This window comes from Dasypus novemcinctus, chromosome 19, assembly GCF_030445035.2.
Source record: "Dasypus novemcinctus isolate mDasNov1 chromosome 19, mDasNov1.1.hap2, whole genome shotgun sequence".
Lineage (NCBI taxonomy): Eukaryota > Metazoa > Chordata > Mammalia > Cingulata > Dasypodidae > Dasypus > Dasypus novemcinctus.
Window position 1 is genome coordinate 80,499,071 of NC_080691.1, and position 22,874 is coordinate 80,521,944.

A 22,874-nucleotide genomic window follows, 5' to 3' on the forward strand; every position below is an offset into this window, starting at 1 on the left:
TCTACTTTTTTCTTTTATTTGGATTTGTATTTCCTCATGTATCTTTTTTCTTTTTCTTCCCCTACTTTATTTAAAAAATATTTTTAAAAGATACATAGATCATACAAAATGTTACCTTAAAAAATATAAGAGGATCCCATATACCACCCCCCTCACTTCTCCCACATCAACAACCTCTTTCATCATTGTGGCACATTCATTGCATTTGGTGAATACATTTTGGAGCACTGCTGCACCGCATGGATCATAGTTTACCTTGTAGTTTACACACTCTCCCCTAGTCTACCCAGTGATTTTTGGCAGGATATATGATGTCCTGCATCTGTCCCTGCAATATCATTCAGGATGACTCCAAACCCAGAAAATGCCCCCGTATCACACCTCTTCTTCCCTCTCCCTGCCCTCAGCAACTCCCGCGGCCACTGTCTTCATATCAATGATAGTCAGATGTGCCCTCTCTACACACGCCTCTTCCGTCACTTTCACTGACCCTGTGGTTGGTGCTGGGGTTGGTGTGTGCTCAGGAGACTCAATCTCTGGACTGCCCCTGTGCCAGCTGGGCCCTGAGCCTCAGCAGAGTTGCAGCTCCTGCTCTCCGGTTCATTGGACTCACCCAGGTCAGCTAACAGGGAGGGGGGATGGTCAGCCACCACTCCAGGGAACTGAGAGAGTCCACAGCGGCAAGCAGGGGAATCCCATCCATCAGCCAGATGGGGTCTAAGCCCCTCTCGATTTGGAGGTGAGTGGGATAAAATATGGATTAGAGTGGATGTACTGGTATTCTACTATAGAATTAACTGTATATTAATGTGGAGACACTGGTACTTTAATAGATGGGAAAACCTTCTTTAGTATAGGTGCGAGGTGGTAGAGTTCCTTAAACTAGTACTAAGAGAGTGAAAATTTTTCTGTTTTGGTGTAGGGCAATTCAGAGAGGGCCTGAAATTATGTGTAAAGTCGGTTGCCATTCAATCTAGCTTCTTACACACAAGGACAATGTAAGGGACACTTGCAATAATTCTGTTTCCTTCTTTTAGAAGGAAAACCCTATTTGGAGAGTAAGGGCAGAATAAAAGCAACATTTCTTTTGGCTTAGAAAGTGATTTAATATATTTGAGACACATTTTAAGGTAAACCCCAAGTTTACAAAAACAGAGATTAGTTTCATATTTCCAAATCATATTACCACTGAATATACTTATTTGAGCATTCTTCTTAAGTAAAATAATTACCTGCATTGATGTAGGGATAGAAAATGGAAGGAGACTACTGCCAAAGTTATCGTTAGTGAAAAAAACTTGTTTTCTGAAATAAACAATGAAAGAGTTAAGTTAGAACAATTTTGTACAAGAGAAAAAGATATTGAAGACACTCTAAGAATGTTCCATTCAAACAACATTCTCTTTAACTAGGAACCATTTAGGTGTTATTTACTATCATCATCATCATCATCACTTTAACATCTATAAGTATATTGTTGTCACATTTTTGTTTTTGCTTTTTCTTTAATTTTGTTCTTTTCAACATTATTTTTAAAGTGTTACCACATGAAATGTAAAATTACATAAAATGTACATTAAGTGCCAGCTTGCCTTGCTTAGGGCGAACCTCAGTTGTGCAATTTATATATAGCTCAGATTCCATGAAAGTGAAGGGTTTCAGACAGAAATGTCTATAAATAAGAAAGAAACCACACGTCCCTTAACGTAGGAAACTTTTTAGAAAGGAGAGGCCATCCATGAACATGGTATGCCATTTCATTTGCCAGGATTCCTTTTCTTCACATCTTCAGGAAAGCTCAAAGGCTTTCTCCAGAATCATTCAGCTAATTCTTATGTATTTGAAAGTTTTTGTTGCTCTCATAAATGATATGTTTCATAATTGCCTTATCTAATAAGAGGTCACTGCTAGTTTATGAAAGAGCAGTTTTTTGTTTGTTTTTTTACATTTTGTCTTGTATTTGGCCATCTTGCTATGCACAGTTATTAGTTCTAGTCGTTGATACTCCTGGATTTTATAAATGTCACCACCTTTCCATTCGTGCTTTATGTGTTACATCTCTTTTTCTTGTCTTACTGCATTGAGTAGAACCTCCAGTACAAAGTTCATGGCAGTGACATGCCTCTCTCTTGATTATTTTTACCTTTATACTGTCTGTTTTACAGGGTCAGGTATTTTCAGGTCATATCCAGGTGAAATTAAAATCAATGAAACCCTAGGTGAAAAAACTCTGAAGCATAAACTGGGGAAGATTCTTTTGTTTGTTTTTGTCTTTGTTTCTGTTTTAGAACCTGTCATGAAGGTGAGTTCTCCAAATGAAAGTTTACTGAACTGCTATAAAATCCCCACCTATTTTTTTTTAAGGAGGTACCAGGGATTGAACATGGGACCTTGTACATGGAAGCGGGTGCTCAACCACTGTGCCACACCCACTCCCAATCTCCACCTATTCCGACCTTTCTAAAACACTCTCATTAATTCATTTTGCAAACCACTGTTGAATACCAGGCCCAGGGGGACACAAAGATGACCGAGACAAAGCTTCTGCCCACGAGTCTTTCCTTAGTTCTACTAAAAAATAAAAAATAAAGGGAAGGTAGTTTGGGGTTGAGATAAATACATAGGATTCACTTTCTCAGTAACCACAGCTATCAGAAGCCTAGTTAAAAATCCAGAGATAAGGATTAGCAAAAAAGCTTCTGAAAACACAAAATCCATATCCCCCTTGTCAAAAAAAAAAAAAAAAAAAAAGCTAATTTTTTAAAAAAAGAACAAATTGGGAAATGGATGTGGCTCAAGCAAATGGGCTCCCATCTACCATATAGGAAGTCCAGAGTTTGATTCCCGGGGCCTCCTGGTGAAAGGCAAAGCTGGCCCGAGTGGAAAGCTGGCCTGTGCAGAGAGCTGGCCCACACGGATAGCCGGGCACAGCAAGATGACGCAACAAAAAGAGACACAGAGGAGAGACAATGAGACACGCAGCAGACCAGGGAGCTGAGGTGGCAAGAGAGATTGAGCGCCTCTCTCCCACTTCGGAAGGTCCCAGGATCGGTTCCCAGGGCTGCCTAAAGAGAAGATAAGCAGGCACAGAAGAACACATGGCAAACGGACCCAGAGAGCAGACACCAGCCGGGGGATGGGGAGGGGGTGAATAAATAAATGAATCTTTAAAAAAAATCAGAGACATCAAATGTTCATGGCAATATTGCTTATTACAGCCAAAAGATAGGCGCTCTCACCCCCAAAGGTGACAGCTGTCGGCATCAATGACAGTTCCTTATGCAAAACCACCAACGGGTGCCTGTGTCCCAGTGGAAGCTTCTAAACTGGCATCCGAAGTAGTCCATGACCTGAACGCGATCCTGCTGGGGATGGGGGCCTCTTTGAGGAGCAGCCCACACTGTTTCGGCATAGGGAAGCGGCTCTACTTGTGCTCACCGTCTGCTGCACGGTGCCATCTAGTCCAGCGTTTGTCGACGCTGGTGTTTGGAGCTGGGCCACTCCCTGTGGTGGGGACCATTCTGTGCATTGCAGGGCTCTGAGCAGCATTCCTGGCTTCTACCCGTGAGGTGCCAGCGGCACGTCCCCCTCCACGGCTGTGGCAACCAAAAAGGACACCCCTTGGGAAGCGGATTTGGCTCAAAGGATAGAGCGCCTGCCTACCACATGGGAGGTCCAGGGTTCGAACCCAGGGCCTCTGACCCATGTGGAGCTGGCTCACGTGCAGTGCTGATGCACGCAAGGAGTGCCCTGCCACGCAGGGGTGTCCCTGCGTAGGGGAGCCCCATGTGCAAGGAGTGTGCCCCGTAAGGAGAGCCGCCCCACACAAAAAAAGCACAGCCTGCCCAGGAGTAGCGCCGCACACACGGAGAGCTAACGCAGCAAGATGATGCAACAACAACAAAAAAGAGACACAGATTCCCAGTGCCACTGACAAGAATACAAGCAGACACAGAACACACAGCGAGTGGACACAGAGAGCAGACACAGCGGGGGGGGGAGGAGAGAAATTTTTAAATTAAATTAAATTAAATTAAAAAAACAAAACAAAAAGGTCACCCCATGCCCTCATGCACAACTGAGCAGAGTCAGAGAGACAGATAAAGCAGATACAACCCCCAGATATTGGTTCCTTTGAGGGCTAAAGAGACCCACGGGAGTTATGGTCATGGCCGATGGGGTTAACTACCAGGGCAGATGGCCCCTCTTTGGAAATGGTGTTTATGTGTGATGAATCTGGACTCAGATGGGATCTCCCTTCATAAGACTTTCATGCTAATGTGCTGGAGGTGCAGTTAATGTTGGGGTTTAAGATATATTTAGGGGATTTGAATCTCTGGACTGACAATGTGATAGCCAGGTCCTGAGCCTCAACAGACTCCAGCACCTACAATCTGATTTATTGGACTTACCACACTCAGCTAAGATGGAGTTGAAGAAGGACAACCACCACACCATGGAGCCTAGAGTGATTACAACTGAAAATGGGAGGATTGCATCCAGCATCCAGGTGGAATCTGACCCTCCTCTTGACATAGAGGTGCAATGGACACAACCAATCCAATGTCCACATAGAAGAGGTGGCATTGGAATGGGAAAAGTGGACATAGTGGACGAAGGGTATGGGGAAAGGCAGGAAGAGATGAGAGGTGGAGGCGTCTTTGGGACATGGAGCTGCCCTGGATGGTGCTTCAGAGGTAATCACCGGACATTGTAAATCCTCACAGGGCCTACATGATGGAATAGAGGAGAGTATGGGCCATGATGTGAACCAATGTATATGAGGTGCAGAGGTGCCCAAAGATGTACTTACAAAATCCAATGGATGTGTCATGATGATGGGAAAGAGTGTTGTTGGGGGGGGGTGGGGGGATGGGGTTGAATGGGACCTCACATATATATTTTTAATGTAATATTATTACAAAGTCAATAAAAAATTAAAAAATAAAAAAAATTAAAAAAAAAGATAAAAAAAAAAAAAAAAGGTCACCCCAAGTGGCCCAGCTTCCACTGGGGTGCTTGCCCCTGCGTGAGGACCGCTGCCCCGGCCTCACCTCTCGCCACCCCTGGACGGGCGCTCGGCTCTCCCGCATCATGTGCTGTACAAGGTCCCTTCCTGGCGTGGATGCTAAGTCCTCCCAGAGCCGGCTCCTCCCATTCGCCCTGGGAGGCCCTGGCCGCATCGTCGGCTGGGTGGAAGGGGAAACCGAGCTGCCCCACCCCCAGGCCGACCCCGCCCTCCTTCCACCCCCGAGAGCCCCCCAGCGCACCCCAGGCTCGGCCCCTCGCTCATTCCTGCTGCCGCCTCGGCCCGCAGCTCCCCGGCCCCCACCCTGTGGCCAGGGGTCCTGTGAGGGGAAGTGAGCCGGCGCCAGGCCCCCACTTCACCACCGCCCCCTTTCGTTAGCTGCCCAGAGCTGCCCTGCAGCTGTCTGGTATTACTGATGAATTCCAAAAGGAAATATTGGATTATGTTTGTAAACTGGTCCTTCCCTCTGGGCATATTAGATTATATTGGATTCAGAGGTTTACTTGATTGTGTAAACCTCTTGTGCCATGGGGGGTGGGGACTCACAGATAAAGGACATGGCAAAGGACAGGGCTGGGAGATTTTAATGTTGGAGTTTGATGCTGAAGCCTTAAGCTGGAGCCCCAGGAAGTAAGCACACAGAGGAAAGAGAAGCAAGTCCTAGGAAGAGAGGAGCCCTGAGCCCAGGAAGAAGCAAGCCCTGGGAAGAGAGGAACCCTGAACCCAGAGAGAAGCAAGACCCTGGAAGGGAGGAACCCAGGAAGCCTGAACCCTGGCAGATATCAGCAGCCATCTTGCTCCAACACGTGGCAACAGACTTTGGTGAGGGAGTAACTTATGCTTTATGGCCTGGTAACTGTAAGATCCTGCCCCAAATAAATACCCTTTATAAAAACCAACTGATTTCTGGTATTTTGCATCAGTACCCCTTTGGCTGACTAATATATGCCCTGACAAAGTATCACAAACCCAGTGGGGGGGTGGGGTGCCTTAAAATGACAGAAAGTGATTCCCGCTCAGTTCTGAAATTGAGGTGTTGGCAAAAAGGCCGCGCTCCCTCCTCCAGCCTCAGGGGAGAACCCTTCCGGCTTCCCGTGGCCCCAGCGTTCCTTGGCTTGTGGCAGCACCACCCCAATCCTTGCCTCCGTCTTCACACGGGCGTCTTTCCTGCATAGCTGTCGAAATTTTCCTCTTCTTTTAAAAACAATGGTGGTTTTGGATTTGGGCGACCCCTGATCCAGGGCGACCCCCTCTTCCTGTGACTGCCGCCACTGGAGGTCACAGTCCCAGGGCGTTAGGACTCAGATCTTCCCAGCAGGGCACAGCTGAGATCCGGGTCCAGCGCCACGGCTTCCGAGGCCCCGTGTGACGTGCTTTAGTTTGCTGAAAGATGCCAATGCCAAAAATCCCCCCGTGGGCTGGCTTTTACGATGGGAATGACTGGGGTAAGGTCTCACGGTTCCGAGGCTGTGGAAACGTCCAAATCAAGGCATCATCAGGGACACTCCGTCTCACCGAAGGTCGGCAGCTCCGCCGCCCCTGGGCTCCTGCCCCCGGGCAAGGCAAAACGGCGGCCGGCCGGGCCTCGTCCTCCAGGCTCCCTCCCTCCCTCCCCAGGCCCAGCCGTGGGCGAGCAGGCCTGTGGCTCGTCTTTCCCCGGGCTTTGTCCCTTCCACTTTGGGCTGCTCCACTGATCCCAGCCCCTGGCCTTTCTCTCGGCACCTCAGGGTTTCTCTGGCTTTCCGCAGCTGCGGGTGATTCTGGAATCCCCTCTTGCCTGGCAGAGTTAGATGACGGCTCTCTTTCCCTGTGACTGTCTTCATGTTTCTCCCACTTGTATAGGACTGCAGAAAAAGGGCTGAGAAGGGAAGTGGATGTGGCTCAAGCAATCAGGATCTCGTCTACCACAGGGGAGGTCCGGGGTTTGGCTCCCGGGGCCTCCTGGTGAAGGCAAGCTGGTTGGCGCGGTAAGCTGGCGCAGCAAGATGATGTGACAAAAGGAGACACAGAGGAGAGACAATAAGAGATGAAGCAGATCAGGGAGCTGAGGTGGCACAAGAGATTGAGCGCCTCTCCCCCACTCCGGAAGGTCCCAGGATCAGTTCCCGGTGCCGCCTAAAGAGAAGACAAGCAGACACAGAAAAGTGCATGGCGAATGGCCACAGAGAGCAGACAACAGGAGAGGTGGGGAGAGAAATAAATAAATAAATCTTTAAAAACAAGACCCGAGTCTCACGGAGCCACATCTCACTGAAGTACTTCAACCAATGGCCCCCAGTCAAAGGGTCCCACACCCCCAGTCTAACGTGAGGCCCTTAACCAAAGCGATCTAATCCAAAGGTCTCTTAGCTGAATCTAACCCAAAGGTCCTGCCACATACAATAGGTTTACAGGCACAGGAATGGGTTCACTTTTTTAAAAAAAATAAATCAGCTTTACTGATACATGTTAACTAAGCATACAGTTCATCCAAAGTGTACAATCAACGGTCTTTGGTATAATCACAGGGTTGTGTTACTGGGTTCACTTTTTAAGGACAGGATTTTCTGGGGTCCATAAAAGACTCGAACCAGGACATGACCCGACGCTGTGGACATCTCTCTTCACTCTCTCTCTTGCTCCTTCAATTAGAGCTGTTCCCCCCCACCTCAAGCAGGCCCCAGCCTCAGGGCCTTTGCGCGTGCGATGTGCCTCTCCAGGCAGAGCCCTGCTCTCTCCGAAGGCTCCAGAGAAAAATCCTTCCTTGGCCCTTCCCAGCTTCAGGTGGTGGCCGGCTGGCCTTGCCCTTCGTCCTGTGGCTGCGTCACTCTGATTTCTGCCTCCAGCTTCCTATGGCCTTCACCCCTGTATTTGTGTCTAGATTTCCCTCTTCTTCTAAGGACACTCGTCACTGGTTATGGGGTCCACCCTACTCCTGCATGACCCCCTTCTCAACTTGACACCACCTGCAAAGACCCTATTTCTCAAAAAGGTCACTGTGGGTGTTTGGAGCTGTACGGACCCCAGGAAAAAAAATGTGTTCTTAAACTTAATCCACTCCTGTGGGTGTAAACCCATTTTTTGTTGTTGTTGTTCTTTTCTTAAAATTTGTCCAGGACAGGGAAGCGGATGTGGCTCAACCGACTGGGCTCCTGTCTACCATCTGGGAGGCCCTGGGTTCGCTTCCCAGGGTCTCCTTATGAAGGCAGGCTGGCCGCACCCACAGGGAGCTGATGGCCCACACCTGTGGGGAGCTGATGGCCAGCATCCACGGCGAGCTGGGGCAGCAAGATGACGCAACAGAGGGAGACAAGCAGACACAGAAGAACATGTGGTGAATGGACACAGAGAGCAGACAGCAAGCAAGCTGCAAGGGGGGCGGGGATAAATGAATTTTTTAAAAATTGTCAGGACAAAGGAAAAGCGAGGGCTAGATGAAACGACATTGGTAGTGGTTGTTGAAGCTGGGCAACAGACACGTACAGGCTGGTTCTTGCTAGTTTTGGGTAAATCTGAATGTTGGCAGAATAAAAACAATTTGAGGGAAGCGGGTGTGGCTCAAGCAACTGAGCTCCCTCCTACCCCATGTGAGGTCCTGGGTTCAGTTCCTGGGGCCTCCTGGAGAAGGCAAGCCAGCGTGATGGGCAGGCGTGGTGAGCTGATGCAACGAGGTGACACAACAAAGAGGAAAGACAGTGAGAGACACAACAAATCAGGGAGCTGAGGTGGCTCAAGCAATTGAGCACCTCTCTCCTACATGGGAGGTCCTTGGTGTCTGGTGCCTCCTAAAAGAGAAGACAAGCAAACGAGGTGGGGGGGGGGGGTGGGAATAAATAAATCTTCAAAAAAATTTTTTTGAAAGGTTAAAACAGTGTGGGGGTCTTTAGGGCTGCAAGCCTGGCCCCTCTGGGCCTCCCTGGTCCTGGCTTTTCCAGGTTGGAGGTGGGAGATGGGTGGTGGGTGCTGCTCCATGGCGGCCTCCCTGGCCTGGCTTGACATATTTCTTAGGGCACCATGTGGACATGAGATGCCTCCTGTTTCCTTGGGAGGTCTGTGTGCCCATTCTTTTTTTCTTCCTCCTAAGATTTATTTTATTTATTTATTTCTCCCCACCCCTTCGTTGTTTGTACTTGCCGTATCTGTCTTCCTTGTTTCTTTAGGAGACACCGAGAACTGAACCTGGGACTCAAATGTGGGAGGGAGATGCCTAATCTCTTGAGCCACCTCCACTCCCTGCTTTGCTGTGTCTCTCATTATGTGTTCCTCCCCATGTCTCTTGTTGTGTCATCTTGTTGCATCAGCTCGCCGCACCTGCCCATCTCGTCAGCTCGCTGTCTTCTTTAGGAGGCACCGGGAACCGAACCAGGAGCCTCCCGTGTGGTAGGCGGGAGCTCAGTCGCTTGAGTCACGTCTGCTTCCCTGTGAATCCATTCTTAAGGGGCCAATGTAGAGCCTGACAGGGGAGATACACTCTGCCCTGTTCAGTTTCTGCTTTGTCTTCTTTCTTTTTTTAAAATACTATTATTCACACACCACACAGTCCATCCAAAGTATACAATCTATGGTTCTCAGTATAATCACAGAGCTGTGCATTCATAGGCACTATCAATTTTAGAACATTTTCAATGCTTAAAAAAAAACAAACCCGCACCCCTTAGACTCTTCTCACTGACACTTAATATTGGTGTGATAGCTTTGTTACAAAGGATGAAAGGATATTACAATGTCACTGTTAATTACAGTACGTAGTTTGCATTAATTTTTTGTCCCATATACGACCCCTTGACACTTTGTAAGAGTGACATACGTTTGTTCTAGTTCATGAAAGAACATTCTTTTATTTGTACTGTTAACCACATTTATCATCCACAACAGTGTTCACTACTCTACAGTCCCAGGTTTCATTCTCTAGATTTCTTTCTAGTGACATACTCGATCCTAAAGTTCCTCTTCAAATACAGTCACACACACATATCGGCATTGTTTAATTATCGTGATAATGGGCCGTCGTCACCTCTATCCATTTCCAAACATTTACAATCAACCTTATTGAAAAATCTGCATAAATTAAGCATCAGTTCCCCATTCTCTACCCTCTTGCTCTCCTGGTAACCTGTACTCTAGCTATTAACCCCATGAGCTTGCTCGTATTAGTGAGACTGCACAATATTTGTCCTTTTGTGTCTGGCTTATTGCACTCAACCTAATGTCCTCAAGGTCCATCCATGTTGTCGCATGACTCAGGACTGTCTACCACATTTGGTTATACACATCCATCAGCTGACGGACACTTGGGCTGTTTCCGTCTTTTGGCAATTGTGAATGCTGCTGCTGTGAACATCGGTGTGCAAATGTCTGCTCGCGTCCTGCTTTCACTTCTCCTGGGTGCATACCCAGAAGCGGGAATGCCAGGTCACATGGCTGTTCTATACTTAGCTTCTCGAGGAACTACCAAATTGTCTTCCACAGCGGCTGTGCGCTCCCTACAGCAGTGAATAAGTGTTCCTATATCTCCACATCCTCTCCAACATTTGTAGTTGTCTTGTTTTTTTTAGGAGGTACTGGGGATTGAACCCGGGACCTTGTACATGGGAAGCAAGCGGGTGCCGAACCAAAGAGCTACACCTGTTCCCCTATTTTTTTTAACAGTGGCCAGTCTAGTAGGTGTAAAAGCTTTCTCTTTTTTTTTTTCTTTTTAAGATTATTTATTCCTCTCCACTCCCCTGCCCCCCCAGTTGTCTTCTCTCTGTCCATTCACTGTGTGTTCTTCTGTGGCCACTTCTATTCTTATAACAGGAACCTCTGTTTTCTTTGTTGTTGCGTCATCTTGCTGTGCCAGGCCTCCGTGTGTGCGGCACCATTCCTGGGCAGGCTGCACTTTCTTTCGTGATGGGCAGCTCTCCTTACGGGGCACATTCCTTGCGCGTGGGGCTACCCTACACGGGGGACACCCGTGCGTGGCAGGGCACTCCTTCCACACATCAGCAGTGCACATGGGCCAGCTCCACACGGGTCAAGGAGGCCTGGAGTTTGAAGCGCTGACCTCCCATGTGATGGGCAGACGCCCTATCCATTGGGCCAAGTCTGCGTCCCGTAAAATGCTCTCATTGTGGTTGTTTTACTTTTTTAAAGATTTATTTTCCCTTCCCCTCCCTCTCTCCCCGCCCTGCTGTTTTTGCTGTCTGTGTCCATTCACTGTGTGATCTTCTGTATCTATTTCTCTTTTTGTCCTCTCTTCTCATATTTCTCCTCTAGGATTCACCTGGATTTGATCCTGGGGAGCTCTGATGTGGAGAGAGGTTCCCTGTCAGCTGCACCACCTCAGTTCCTGGTCTCTGCTGCACTTCACCTTGACTCTTCTCTTCGTGTCTCTCTTGTTGCATCATCATCTTGCTGCATGACTCACTTGTGTGGGTACTGGCTCACCGTGCAGGCACTTGGCTCGCCACATGGGCACTGGCTCACCACACAGGCACATTTTCTCGTCTTCTTTTTCACCAGGAGGCCCCAGGGATTGAGCCCTATCACTTGAGCCGCATCCACTTCTGCTCACTGTGGTTTTTTTCTGTAATAGCTAATGTAATTTGCATTTCTGTAATAGCTAGTGATGTGGAGCATTTTTTCATGTGTTTTTCAGCCATTTGTGTTTCCTCTTTGGAAAAAGAATGTCTGTTCAAGCCTTTTGCCCATGTCTTAATCGGGCTGTCTTTCTCTTGCCGAGTTGCAGGGTTTCTTTACATCTTCTGGAGGACCTCGTGATGCGTGACTCAGGGACCTTGTCAGGATGGGCCTTAATCCTATTACTGGAGTCCTTTATAAGCAGAACGAGGGAGCGGCCAGAAGCCGAAATCCACAGAATCCGAAGGGAAGGGAGAGCGAGGAGAGGCCGCCACCTGCCTTGCCATGTGACAGAGCCCGGGACGAGGGGTTGCTGGCCGCTGGCCCCAGGACACTCGTCTTCAGGAAGGAAGCACACCTAGATGACGCCGTGACTCGGGGCTTCTTTTGGCCTCAAAACCGGGAGCAGATACATTGCCATCACCTAAGCCAGCCCGTGCGTGGGATTTGCTTGAGCAGCCCAGGGAACTAAAAGGGTCACATCTACAGATTCCTGGTCGACCTGAATTTTTTTTTTTGGCGGGGGGGGGGGGATACTGTTGAAACCAATACACCTCCCCTAAATCCAGTGTGTTCTTGTGGGTTTCATTTAAGCTCGCAGTGCTCTAAACCAGGAATTGACAACTTTCTCAGTGTAAAAAGGCAGACAGTAAATATTTTAGGGGCCACTACTAGAGTCTACCATTGTAGCCCAGAAGCAGACTTGGACGAGTTGTAATGAATGGCTATGGCAGTGGGCCAAGAAAATTTTATTTATGGACACTGAAGTCTGAATTTCACATCCTTTCCGCACTGCAAAATATCGTTTTTTTCGGCTGTATGAAAACGTAGAAGCCATTTTCAGCTCTCGGGCTGTATAAAAAGAGGTGGCGGGCTGGTGTGGCCCGCGGGCTGTAGCTCGCTGGCCCCTACCCTAAGCAGCACTGCCCACAGAACCTTCTGCCGTGACGGGAACATTCCAGGCTGCCCGGGGTGGCAGGCGCTGGCCACAGCGAGCACCTGAAATGCAGCTAGTCAGATTGGGACACTGGTTTTGGGGTTTTTTAAATTGCAATTTAAGCCACTGAAACTTCAATAGTCACATGTAGTTAACTAGTCTCCCTGCCTCCAACCCTTCTCCAGGCCTGTCCCTGCTCAATGGTGCTGGATCAGTGTCTTGAATAAAAGCACAAATCACGTGGTGACAAATCCCCCATTACCTTCAGGATAAGGGCAAGCGCCTTGATATGGCACACATTTGGTAGTTGATCCGTGTCCCCAGACCTAATCCCAGTGCATTCTGGGCACGGCAGTTCCATTCCTTTGAACACCCTGCTCCAAGTCCATAGACAAATGGTCCTTCCTGGTGAACTCCTACTCATCCCTCAAAGGCCAGTGATGGCACCAACTCCCCAAGGGAAGCTTCCAAGGCGTTTTTCCCTCAGGCCCCCATGAGGGCTGATATGAAGCGTCTTGGATGGTTGGTACCACGATATATTGTGATTGTTTCACTTATGTGCTGGTGTCTTCCTCTCTCATCCTCCAAGCCCCACCCAGCCTGGGGACGCCCTGCAGGCCAGCAGCCAGCTCTGCAGGGCAGGGCAGGCTGCATTATTGTTTGCTGAATGAACAAGTGAGAGCAAATCTGAAATTTTAATAAAAAGGAAGGTAACAATACATAAGATGGTGGCTTACCCTAGATACAGAGCTAAATGTTTCCTGCAAGGATGTTTAATCAGGTGTGTTGTCGTCGATGGAAAAGTTAGGAGGTCCTAGAGAGAGAGAGAGAACCATGAAAACTTAATCATAGCAAGCGTCATGAAACCTGATGAAGGCCATTTCCTAATGTGTGACACTAGAAATCCAAAGGGGGAGATCTGAATTCACAGGGTGGCGGATGGCATTCCACCAGTGCTAGCTTCCTGGTCTTGAAATGGTACTATGGAGGGAAGCTGGCTGAAGGGTACCGGGGACCTCTCTCGACTGGTTTTAAAACTTCCTGGGAGTCTATTATTAGGGCAAAGTTGGAAAAGAATTCACAGGGTAATTATTCATATCGTGTCTCACTGCTTGTGCATGTTACTGGTTAGATTACTAGTTACAAATGATGATTTGAAAAACAGAACTGAGAACGAAGCAAACACGCTAAGAACTACTGGTACCTGAAGATTAGAATTGCTGACAATGCTCCTGAAATAATGTATTATCAGTGGGAAACACATGTAAACTAATCAAGTATTTTTCCTTTGTAAATCTTTGGCACTCACCGGGTGAGAAAGTTTCCTGTTACACTCTATCATCTAAACAAAGTAACAGGGTTTGCCTACGCTATTCTGCATTTTTAGACTATCAAATAGTGGAGTCAATGGAACACTGGAGAAAAACTCAGATTATCTGTGTTCTAAACCTACTTCTATGTCTTGGCCTTTTCCAAGTTATTTTATCTCTTTCAACTTGTTTTTCAGTGAAACTGGGGTTTAATCCCTACTTCGGGGAAGGGGACAATTAGCTGTAAGGATTAGACACAGTGATGTTCTTAAAATGCCTGGTATGGGGGCAACCGGCAAGACGGTGGCAGAGCAAGGAGCTCCCAGAGTCAGCTCCTGTCACAGGGCACTCGTAAACACCCAGAGCTACCTAAGGCACCTGTCTGGGGCTCCAGGAGACCGGAAGAGCATCCCGCAACATCCTTGAAGGAATGGAAGAACGAGACTGCCCGTCCTCAGGGAAGATTCATGAGTAGAGGCTCCGCGCCCCGGAGGCCAGTGCCCATCCTCCACTGGAGGCACGAGCCGCCTCCGGAGCTGTTCCGCGGCTGGAATTGGAAGCTCCACTTGCCCAAAATGGGGAAGGAAGAGACAGCTGGGCACCGACTTCCACTGATTAGTAAATTCTGGCTAACGTATAATCCTGAGAACAGCTAAAGTCTGAACCTGTCCAAGCCAGAAAGAGGCCGGAAGCCGCCATTTTAACCTTGCCCCTGGCAGAAGGGGAAGCAGGATGGAGCGCTGGCAGAGAAAGGCTTCTTTCCATCCAGATCAGACTGCAGCTCTAGCCTAGGCCCCAGACCCACCTCCAGCAGGGAGGAAGCTGCGGGAACCCGCGCCAGCCTCTCTGGGAAGACACAGGCCATGTCGCAGAGGCCGGTGATGGCGCAGGCCACCTCAGGAACTGTTCTGTGGCTGGAACTGGAACAGCCATTTCCCGAAAACAGGGGAGGCGCCGACTTCAGCTACTGATTAGTCAATTTGGCTGGCTAAAGTATAACCCTAAGAACAGTGAAAGTTTGGACCTGTCCATGTGGGAAAGAGGCTGGTAGCCGCCATTTTGAATCTACCCGCAGGGTGTGGGGAAGCCAGGCTGACTGCAAATCACAGCGACCGTAGCAACCAGCTTCTTCCATCCAGATCGGCCTGCAGCCCGAGCCCAGGCTTTAGCTCTACCTCTGGCATGGAGGAAGCTGATAGGCCTTGCACCAGCCTCTCCCCGCAACTGCAGGTACATTCGGCTGGACAGAGTCAGAAGTGGACCGGAGCAACTGCGGTCATCTTGGACCTGCACTGCATAGCTTGCAGCCCAGGCCTGCAGCTGCATCCCCGCCCCAGCAGGGGGGCGTGAAGCTTCAGCAGTCTCTCTGGGTAACGGCAGTCTAGGCCTGCAAACTTGGATTATTCACACAGCTGTGATTCTGTCCCTACCCATGGCAAAGAAGAAAGCTGGGAGAAGCTTCATCAGCCCCTGGGGCAATGAGGGCAGCTTGAGCCTTCACAGCCTTCACAGTGTACAGCACCAACTACATCCTTGGCTCCTACTACACAACCAGCAAGGGAGAAAGAGCAAGAAAACCGTAAACTAAAGAGAGAAACTGCACCCAGAATAAATACATCTAGTAAGCCAGACGCCAAAACACCAACAAAAAGCTATAATCCACACCAAGAAACAGGAAGATATGGTCCAGTTAAAGGAACAAGATAATCCTCCAGATGACGTAAGGGAGTTGAGGCAACTATTCATAGATGTTCAAACAAATCTCCTTAATAAATTCAATGAGCTGGCTAAAGAGATGAAGAGATAGGGAGCTGAGGTGGCTCAGGTGCTAGAGCGCCTCTCTTCCACAGGGAGGTCCTGGGCTCAGTTCCTGGTGCCCCCTAAAGAGAAGACAAGCAGACAGAGAGACACACAGCAAATGGACACAGAGAGCAGACAGCGACTGCAAATAATGAGGGAGGAGAAATAAATAAAATAAATCTTTAAAAAAAATACCTTGTAAATAGTAAAGAACCTTTTTTTTTCCTTAAGGAGACATTAGATGAACACAAAAAAGAATTTGAAAGCATACATAGAAAAACAGCAGATCTTATGGGAATGGAAGGCACAATATATGAATTAAAAATACACTGGAATCATATAATAGCAGATTTGAGGAGGCAGAAGAAAGGATTGGTGAGCTTGAGGAAATGGCTTCTGAAAGCAAACATATAAAATTACAGAAGAGGAAAGAATGGAAAAAATTGAACAAGTTCTCAGGGAACTAAACAACAGCAAGAGATGTGCAAACATATGTGCCATGGGTGTCCCAGAAGGAGAAGAGAAGGGAAAAGGGGCAGAAGGAATTTGAAGAAATAATGGTAGAAAATTCCCAAACCCTATTAAGTACAGAGATATCCAAGTCCAAGAAGCACAAACGAACTCCCATCCAAATAAATCCATACAGACCAACTCAAGACACATTCTAATCAGAATGTTAAATGACAAAGACAAAGAGAGAACTCTCAGAGCAGCAAAAGAAAAGCAATGCCTAACAAATAAGGGATGCTCAATAAGATTAAGTGCCGATTTCTCATCAGAAACCACGGAGGCAAGAAGACAGTGGTATGATATATTTAAGATACTACGAGAGAAAAACTTCCAGACAAGAATCTTATACCCGGCAAGACTGTCTTTTGAAAATGAGGGTGAGCTTAGAATATTCACAGATTAACAGAAACTGAGAGAGTTTGTAACCAAGAGACTGGCTTTGCAGGAAATACTGAAGAGTGTGCTACAGCCTGAAAAGAAAATACAGGAGAGAGGGGCTTGGAAGAGAGTCTAGAAATGAAAATTATGTCAGTAAAAGTAACTAAAAGTGTCAAAAGAGTGGTGAAAATAAAATTTGACAGATAAAACCCAAATATTTAGGAATAAATTTAACCAACAATGTAAGGCACTTGTATTCAGATAACTACAACTTGGGAAGTGGCTGTGGCTCAAGGAATTGAGCTCCCGTTTACCAAGTGGAGGACCCAGGCTTGATCCCCGGGACCTCCCTGTAAAAAAAAGGAAAAAAGCATCCCAGACCTGCATGGAGAGGTGCAGGCCCTGCACTGCAAAGCAACGCACCTAAAAGATGATGATGCAACCAGGTAGCAAAAAAGAAAACTACAACTCATTGTTAAATGAAATCAAAAAAGACCTAAATAACTGAAAGAACATGCCATGCCCACAGATTGGAAGACTAAATATCATTAAGATGTCAATTTACTTAAACTGATACATGGATTCAATGCAATCCCAATAAAAATTTCACCAGCTTTTAAAAATACATAGAAAACATGATTATCAAATTTATTTGGAAGGGTAAGGGGTCCTGAACAGGCAAAAACATCTTAAAAAGGAAAAATGAAGTTGGAGGACTCTCACTTCCAGACTTTAAATCATTTACCTAACTACAGTGGTAAAAAACAGCATGGTACTGGCGTAAAGACAGACACATAGACCAATGGAACCAATATGATGGTTCAGAAACAGACCCTCACATCTACTGTCAAGTGATTTTTGACAAGCCTGTCAAACCCACGCAGCTGGGGCCGAACACGCTATTCGATAAACAATGCTGCAAGCGGGAGAACTGCATCCATCACCCACGTGGCGTCTAAGCCCCCTCTCGATGTAGAGGTGGAGTGGACCGAACTAGCCCAGAATAAGTTTTTAAACTCCAGTTAATAGTGCAATTATAAAAATATGCCATCATCAATTCTAACAAGTGTTCCACGCCAATGCAAGGTGTTGGTGGTAGAGTGGTGTACAGGAACACTGTAATTCATGCACGATTTTTCTGTAAACTCACTTCTCTAAATAAAGAAAAAAACTATAAAAAATAAATAAACAGTGCTGGGAGAACTGGATATCCATAACCAACAGCAGTAAAGAGGACCCCTATCTCACACCTGATACAAAAATTAACTCAAAATGAATCAAAAACCTAAATATAGAAGCAAGAACCATAAAGCTGCTAGAGGAAAACGTAGGAAAACATCTTTAAGACCTGGTGGTAGGTAGTGGATTCTTAAAGGAGATAAGAGGAGGACTGAGATGGACTAATGAGGTTTAGTGTACTTATAAGTTTTAATTAGCTTTACTGTAACATTGTGGAACTATATAGAGTTGATGGTAACACATTATTTGTAACAGTTGGTTTATAAATGGGAATGTGGCTGAAAAGGGTGGTCTAGGGATGTAAATGCCAATTGACAGAAAACTAGAAAATTATCTACGGACTGAATAACATAGTATACCCAGAAGTGGATGAGAATTGTGGTTGATAGTACAGATTCAAGTGTCCTTTGTGAGCTAAGGCCGGTGTACATTACTATTGCAGGGTGGTGGGAACGTGGAGAAGCATGGGAAAAATACAAACACATAGATGCATCTATGCCAAAGATGTACCGTGTTGATAATGGGGGAGTAGGGGAAAACTGTGCCAAATATATGCTACGGATCTGATAAAAATCTGATGATATCATCTCATAATCTGTAAAATATTTCCACCATGGTGTGGCGTGTTGATAGAGGAGTGTTGTATGGGAATTCTGCACGTGTGCAGGATTGTTTTGTAAGTTTACAACTTCTGCCATAAAAATATATTTAAAAAATAATAATAGGGTGGGTTGGGGGGAAAATACACCAAATGCAAGGTAAGGACTGTAGTTAGATTTCGACAATATTTTTTCATAATTTGTAACAAATGTCTGACAATGCAAGGCCTTGGTGGTGGGGTGATGTAGGGACCCCTGTTATGATGTCATGCATGTCTGCTTTGTAAGTTCACTACTTTTACCATACACTTATGTATATTCAGATATAAGGGATATAAAATAATAATAGGGTAGGTTGGGGGAAAAATACACCAAATGTAAGTTGCTCTGGTTAGTAGTAGTATTTTGAGGCTGCTCTTTAATCATTAGTTAAAAATGTTTCACAATTCAAGGTACTGGTGGTAGGGTGAGGTATGAGAACCCTGTATGCTGTTATGTATATCTGTTTTGTACGTTAACAACTATTACTACACACTTATCATTTATGTACGTGTATGTATGCATGGACATACTTCATATATTTTTTTAAAAAGAAAAAAAAAATGTCTGGTCCGGCAATGGCACTGGGAAATACTAGGAGACGTTAGTTCTGATTCAGTAATTAGATAAAAGAGAACTGGTGATAAATATGGAGCCACATACCCCTTGCACTGCCTTGTGGACGTTACGCGCTTTTCCAGTCCTCACCAGGCGATTACTAGAGGTTAGCAATGAGAAAGACCATCTTGTCAATTTTTATTGAAAAGGCAAGCTTTATAGCATATTAAGTCTCCTCTGGGTTAACCCTAAAGTACCCACTCAACACTTTGGGGGTTTGGGGAGCCCCTTGAAAATCTGATGCAACTGTGGGCCCCAGCCGCCCGGCCCCCCCCCCCCCAAAAACAGATACAAAGACACTAAAAATGTAGAACTGATTCCCGAGAGCTTATACAAGGTCATTCAGACCCCACAGGAACTCCTGCTCCAAGTTTCTTTGTCTCTGTGTGTGTGTGTGTGGGGGGGGACGACAGTGAGGGGGGAGTGGAAAAAATGATGGTATATACTTTCCAGCAGAATCATCCAGAGAGCTCGATAAACCACAGATGGCTGAGTGCCGCCTCTAATTCACTAAGTCCAGGGCGGGGCCTGAGAACCTCCATTTCTAACCAACTCCCAGGTGCTGCCGATGCTGCTGGAACCACCCCACTTTGAGCATGAGGGTGGGGAAATGGGAGAATGTCCATCTTTTCAAAGTAGGCATCAGAAAGTCCTTGAGACAAATCTTACTAGTAAATCTTGCCGGGACATCTGGCACTTAGTGGCTGTGATTCTTTTGGCAAATGTGTTTTTAATTTCACCAGGTCTGTCTTCACAGCTATAAAAGTAAGGCCAATGAATCACTACTATATGAACTTCATTATAAAGATAAAAGGGGGGAAGCGGATGTGGCTCAAGCAATTGGGCTCTCGTCTGCCATATGAGAAGTCCAGGGTTTGATTCCCAGGACCTCCTGGTGAAGGTGAGCTGGCCCAAGCGGAAAGCTGGTGCAGCAAGAAGACACAACAAAATGAGACACAGAGAGACAATAAGAGACGCAGTAGAGAAGGGAGCTGAGGTGGTGCAAGAGACTGAGCACCTCTCTCCTACTCCAGAAGGTCCCGGGATCAGTGCCGCCTAAAATAGGCAGACACAGGAGAATGCACAGCGAATGGACACAGAGAGCAGACAATGAGGGCAGTAAGGAGAAGAGATAAATCTTTTTTTTTTAAAGAAAAGGAATCAAATGGGGCCATCCATCAAAGGCACACCATTCCCATTTCTCAGCAAACAGGTCCCTGATGGGTCAATTCACTCCAGGCGGGAGTTCCCTGGGGCTTTAACATCTGTCTAGCCCGAGAGTTAAGAGAGTTAACGTAACATTTACTGAAATCTAAAAAAGTGCTGGGTGGAGCAGGTGTAGCTCAGTGGTTAAGCACTGGCTTTGCATATATGAGGTCCTGGGTTCAATCCCCAGTACCTCCTTTAAAAAACGTAGATTAATATACCAAGTGTAGGCTATAGACCATAGTTGGTGCTAACGGTCTGATGATATTAGCTCATCATCTGTAATAAATATTCCACAACAATGTAATGTGTTGGTAAAGGGGTACTGCATGGGAACTCCTCACATCTGCATGATTGTTTTGTAAGTTCACAACCTCTCCATTAAGAATATACTTATTTTTAAAGTCAATGGGGGAAGCGGACTTGGCCCAGTGGTCAGGGCGTCCGCCTACCACATGGGAGGTCCGCGGTTCAAACCCCGGGCCTCCTTGACCCGTGTGGAGCTGGCCCATGTGCAGTGCTGATGTGTGGAAGGAGTGCCCGGCCACGCAGGGATGTCCCCACGTAGGGGAGCCCCACGCGCAAGGAGTGCACCCCGTAAGGAGAGCCACCCAGCGCGCAAGAAAGTGCAGCCTGCCCAGGAATGGCACCACACACACGGAGAGCTGACATAAGATAACGCAACAAAAAGAAAGAGATTCCCGTGCCACTGACAACAACAGAAGCGGACAAAGAAAAAAAGGGGAGGAAGGGGGAAGGGGGAATGGGGGGGAGAGAGGGGGAGGGGGAGAAATACATAAATAAATCTTTAAAGAAAAAGAGTCAATGAGAAGCATATGTGGCTCAACCAGTTGGGCCCCTGCCTACCACACGGGCAGTCCCAGTTTCGGGTCCTGTGGTGAAGACGAGCAGACGCTACACCTGCTGCAACAAGATGCCTAAAGGAGCAGATGCCACAGTCCAGCAGGCACCAAAGCCAGCAGGGAGGGGATGTGGCTCAGGCCGCTGGGCACTTGCCTCCCATATGGGAGGTCCCGGATTCAGTTCCCGGTGCCTCCTGGAGAGCAAGCAATGAGCAGACAGATAAGAGAACCATCTGGGAGATATAAATAAATAAATCTTAAAAAAAAAAAAGTTCTGGGTAGGGGGTGAACAAAATAAGCATAGGCTGTACCCTTACCGGAATAAGATAAGTACAGGTTTTGCCCTTACGGAAATAAGATAAGCACAGGTTGTGCCCTTATGGAGTATGTAAATATTCTGGCGACAGCAACAAACAATAATTTGCTCAATTTGGGGTAAGAAAATGGGAGCTGCAAGAACAGAACAGAAAGGTAAAAGATGAGAAGGAGGGCTTTAGGTCGGGGAACGTTCTGATTGAGTCGGGATCTGAATGAGGAGGAACAAGCCAAGGAGAAATCTGGAAGCAAATCCTGTCTAGCAGAGGGAAGAGCAAGCGTACTTTCTACCATCCCCAAGGATGGACGGAGTTTAGCATGTTCAAGAACTAAGTTAAGACGATGCGGCTGGCTAATAGGGGGCAGGCACCAGGTCAGTGGGTCTCAGGTCCCTAGGAGATAGCTGGCAATCCCTAGGGACAAATCTGACTGCCAAGCCTCAGGAAGAGAGTTCTACTGGCATCTAGTGGGTAGACGCCAGAGATGCTAAGGCACAAGACGTCCCAAGAGAACGATTTGGCTCCAGACGTCAACAGCGCCGCAGTTGGGGAAGCCTGGACCAGCTCATGCCAGCCGCGGCAGGCAGCCCAAAGACCTCGGGTGTTCCTCCAGGGGCCACAAAGCCAGGGGAGGGGACTAACGAGACCAGATCCGTTTTAAAATAATCCTGTTGGGCGCCGGGACAGCACGGCAAAGCCTTAAGACCGAGGTGGCAGAGGTGGCTTAAAAGGGCCGGAATTTTTTTGAGAAATGGGAGGACCTGGGTGACGGGTTGCAGGAAGCGGGGTGGAATACGGGTCTAGGGTCCGATTCACGGGAAGAATAACCCAACAGGCCTCGATGAGGCTGGGGAAGGGGGGCCCACCTGGGCCTGTACTGGGGTCCATGAGCCCGACCCTCCCGACCCCTGCAGCACCCCAGCCCTGGGAGGGCAGTCCCACCCGCACAACGGCTGAGCTCCGACCAGCGGGCAGAGCCGCACGGTCGCCGCCGCCGCCACCAGCATCAGAATCAGCATCCCGTTTTAACTTCTACCGCAGCCACTACGGATCCTCAACCGCCACGGCACCGACCCGGGCATGCGCAGTCTAGGCCCTGAGCATGCGCACGTCGTCTCCTGGAGCACTCACCTCCCGAGCCCGGGAGCCTGGGCATGCGCACTAGGCCTCCATGCGCAGACTTGCGTTGTGATTCACCAATCACAACGCGCCTCCAAGTCTGGGCATGCGCGCACGGCCTCCTGTGCACCCCCTAGCGTATGAGCCTGTGCACGTAGTCTCCCGGGAAACCCAACCGCCAATCACGACGCGCCCCAGAACCTGAGCATGCGCCTATCACCCACGCACGTAGGACCTATGAATACAAGGCCTCCTTCATCTTCCCAAAAGCTGCGGTGGCAGCAACGGTGTCCCGCTTTCCAGGGGCCCTGACGCG

At 47.6% G+C, this 22,874-nt stretch overlaps 1 protein-coding gene across 2 annotated transcripts in view; it reads right to left on the reverse strand.

The window, feature by feature from the left end:
- The window catches only part of CATSPERD (cation channel sperm associated auxiliary subunit delta), a 99,079-nt gene extending 76,536 nt beyond the window's left edge, over positions 1-22,543 (reverse strand). The window contains exons 1-4 of one of the 2 annotated variants that reach the window (XM_058282017.1): positions 22,382-22,543; positions 19,102-19,156; positions 13,301-13,377; positions 1,233-1,305 (exon numbers count right to left, since the gene is read on the reverse strand). In XM_058282017.1, coding sequence (XP_058138000.1) covers positions 1,233-1,305; positions 13,301-13,377; positions 19,102-19,156; positions 22,382-22,458 — 282 coding nt within the window. In that variant the 5' untranslated portion in view covers positions 22,459-22,543. The remainder of the gene's footprint in view (positions 1-1,232; positions 1,306-13,300; positions 13,378-19,101; positions 19,157-22,381) is intronic. The other variant, XM_071210001.1, reaches the window with a different exon arrangement.
- Positions 22,544-22,874: the final 331 nt, after the last annotated feature.